This window comes from Aureococcus anophagefferens (genome assembly GCF_000186865.1).
Source record: "Aureococcus anophagefferens unplaced genomic scaffold AURANscaffold_21, whole genome shotgun sequence".
NCBI classification, from domain to species: Eukaryota; class Pelagophyceae; order Pelagomonadales; family Pelagomonadaceae; genus Aureococcus; species Aureococcus anophagefferens.
The window spans coordinates 568,321-571,291 of NW_008705581.1; the positions used below are offsets into that span (position 1 = coordinate 568,321).

Sequence of the window (2,971 nt, forward strand, 5' to 3'; positions counted from 1 at the left end):
GCGATCTGCAGGCCGTTGCCCGTCGCGTAGAGGAGGGAGCTCCTAAAACGCCAGCGCTTCGCGTCGCCGTCGAACTCGCGGCCCATCTTCCCCGCCCAGCAGAGCCGCGTGACCTTGCCGAGCGCGTCCTTGAGGACCCAGTCGATGGCCGCGGCGGCGCCGACGACCTTGCCCGACGTGACGGCCCGCGAGTCCCGCAGGCCGACGGCCATGATCATGGCCTGGAGGCCGAAGACGTTGACCGTCGCGGACAGGAGTCGCTGCAGCGCGCGCCACTTCGTGTAGCTCAGGTACTCCGGGTTGACGGACGCCGGCAGGAAGACGCGGCTCAGGCGCGTGCCCGCGCGGGTCGCGGCGAGGTACGTGCTCCACTGCTCCGTGTTGATGGTCTCGTAGGCCGTCGTCCCGACGGCCCAGGGCTTGCCGTTGGCGCCGGCGACGGGGAAGGACTTGCCGTCGGCGTCGATCTGGACGACCTGGGCATGGCGCCGGAGCTGGGGTCGTGCCAAAGAGCGGCGCGGCGCCCACGAGAGGCCGCGCGCCGCGATGAAAGCGAGCCAAAGGACGGTGCGCATTGCGCACTTGCGGCTGGTGCGTCGCGGCGAGACTGCTCCTTGAAGTCGTGGAGGGCCGTCACTTTGCCCTCGCGTCCCGCCGCGCCAAGGGGATATAAATCTAGATGGGGTGGCAGGCAAAACGCGAGGTCCTCGTACTACTCGGGGCCGCCACCAGCGTTTTCTTTCTTCTTCCACGCCGCAGCGCGCGGGCTGAGTGCAACGATGGCGGGTCGCGCGGCGCGGCGCGGCTGCGGAACCCTTCGACGGGGCGGGGCAGCGAATTTGGGCTGCTGAGATCATTGCGTTGGCTCGCGAGCGCGACGGTTGTTCGGCGGCGGGACGAGAGGGCGGCGGTGTGAGTCGAGTGTGCGATATTTTCTTGTCCTTAGAGATTGGAGGCGCCCTATGGGTACCCGCGGGGGGCTCGAAACCTTCAGGACACACTTTTCTCACGATCTCAGAGCCTGCGCAGCCCCGGCGCCGACGGTGTCGCAACGCAGTTTCTCGGGCAGCGTGTGGGCATTCGAGGTCGAGAACTTTTCGTGTCCTGAGATGCTCGAGCCCATCCATAGGTACCAACGAAGGTCTCTGCAGCGCCAGCAGACGGTCCACGACCATCATCATCGCGAACACGTCCAAGAGCTGCCCCCAAACCCCCTTCCTCGCGCGGCGCCAAACCGGACACGGCGCCCTCCAGCGCGCCTCGGTCTCCTTCCACCGGACCCGAACCGCCCAGACGCGTAAGTCTTGTCGTGGGCGCCTTCGCGGGGGGACGAGTACCGCTGCGGTCCGCCTGGGGCCGCGTCGACGACGGCGGCGTCGAAACATCCCCGGCCAAAAGTCGTCAACATTGCCCCAAAACGATGGGTTGCAGTACGAGGAGCTGGCGCAGCATAATCTCGTTGAGCTGCCACCCCATACTATTTATTACCCCTTGGCCGCGCTGGTGGGCTGCCCACCCGGGGTCGAACTTCGACGATGCCGGGGCTCGGGTACGGCGGCCACGGCCAGCACTTCGTGGACTACGGCCACTACGAGGAGTTCGAGGACCTCGGCGTGGGCCCCGCGGAGTACGGCGACGTGTCGCTGTCGTTCCGGGGGCTGCCCATGGTCTTCGTCTTCGCGGCGGCCTTCGTCGCCACGGGCTACTACCTCCTCTTCGTCTTCGACCCGCGCGGGAAGAAGCGGGCCTACGCGGAGACGGCGAAGGCGCAGCTCGAGAGCGCCTGGCCGGCGGCGAAGGAGGAGGAGGAGGAGGACGGCGGCGACCGGGAGGCCGCGGACCCGCGGACGCGCGCGATCGTGAGCTGCATGCTCATGGACAACCCCCAGGGCCGCATCGGCGGGTCCATGGTCTTCAACGACGCGTCGGGGGACGTGTGCCTCTACGGCGGGCTCGGCGGCGAGGGGTTCCTCGACGACGAGCACGTCTACGACGGCGAGGACGGCGCGTGGGTGGCCATGTCGCAGAACAAGGGCGGCCCGGAGGCGCCGGGGCCCCGGGCCTTCCACGCCATGCTCTACCTGGGCTCCGTCGTCCTCGTCTACGGCGGCGCGACGGAGGCGCGGCGCACGTACAAGGGGAACCGGAAGGTCGAGGACTACGACGAGGCCGCGTACCTGCTGAATTTGGAGTCGGGCGAGTGGTTCAAGCCCGAGATCGCCGGCGCGCCGCCGCCGGCGCGCGCGGCGCCGGCGCTGGCCGTCTACAAGGACGAGGCCGTCGTCGTCTTCGGCGGGCGGACGGCCTCGGGCTTCGCGAACGACGTCTGGAAGCTCCAGTTCCCGCGGCCCGAGGACCCGGACGAGGCCGCGACGCTCGCCTGGAAACGCGTACACATCGACGACCCGAAGCCGCCCGGCCGCGACGGCCACGCGGCGGTGATCGTCGAGGAGCAGCTCGTCGTCTTCGGCGGCGGCGACGAGGCGGGCGGGGCGCTGTGCCCGCCGGACGCGTTGGAGGTGCTGGACCTGTCGCGGAACACCTGGGGCCTCGTCGAGTGCGGCGGCGAGGGCCCGCGGGCCCAGCGGGGCCTGCAGGCGCACGCGGTCGGCGACGCGGGCGACGTCTGCGTCGTGGACGGCGACGGCGCGGGCCTCTTCAACGACGTCTACGTCCTGCGCACGGCGCGGGACACGCTCAACTGGACGCGCCTGGCCCTCGACTGGCGGAGCGACTGGACCATGGTCCCGGGCACGCGGACCGGCCACTGCTCCTGCGCGAACGGCGCCGCGGGGACGGTCTTCGTCTTCGGCGGCGAGGACCAGAACGGCGTCGTCAACAACGCGCTCCTCGTCGTGGACGTCGCGACGGCCGTGGGGCTCGCGGAGAACAAGCCGTCGAAGCCCTCGATCTGGCGGCGGGACTCGTGAGCGGTTTTCAACGGTAACCGCATCTTTTTTCTTGCCTGTCA

The 2,971-nt window shown here is 69.5% G+C and overlaps 1 protein-coding gene across 1 annotated transcript in view; it reads left to right on the top strand.

Moving 5' to 3' along the window:
* The window catches only part of AURANDRAFT_66337 (hypothetical protein), a gene marked incomplete at both ends in the record, with an annotated part of 1,541 nt that extends 1,145 nt beyond the window's left edge, over positions 1–396 (top strand). The window contains one exon of the mRNA XM_009041459.1: positions 291–396. Coding sequence (XP_009039707.1) covers positions 291–396 — 106 coding nt within the window. The remainder of the gene's footprint in view (positions 1–290) is intronic.
* Between the last annotated feature and the right edge of the window lie 2,575 nt (positions 397–2,971).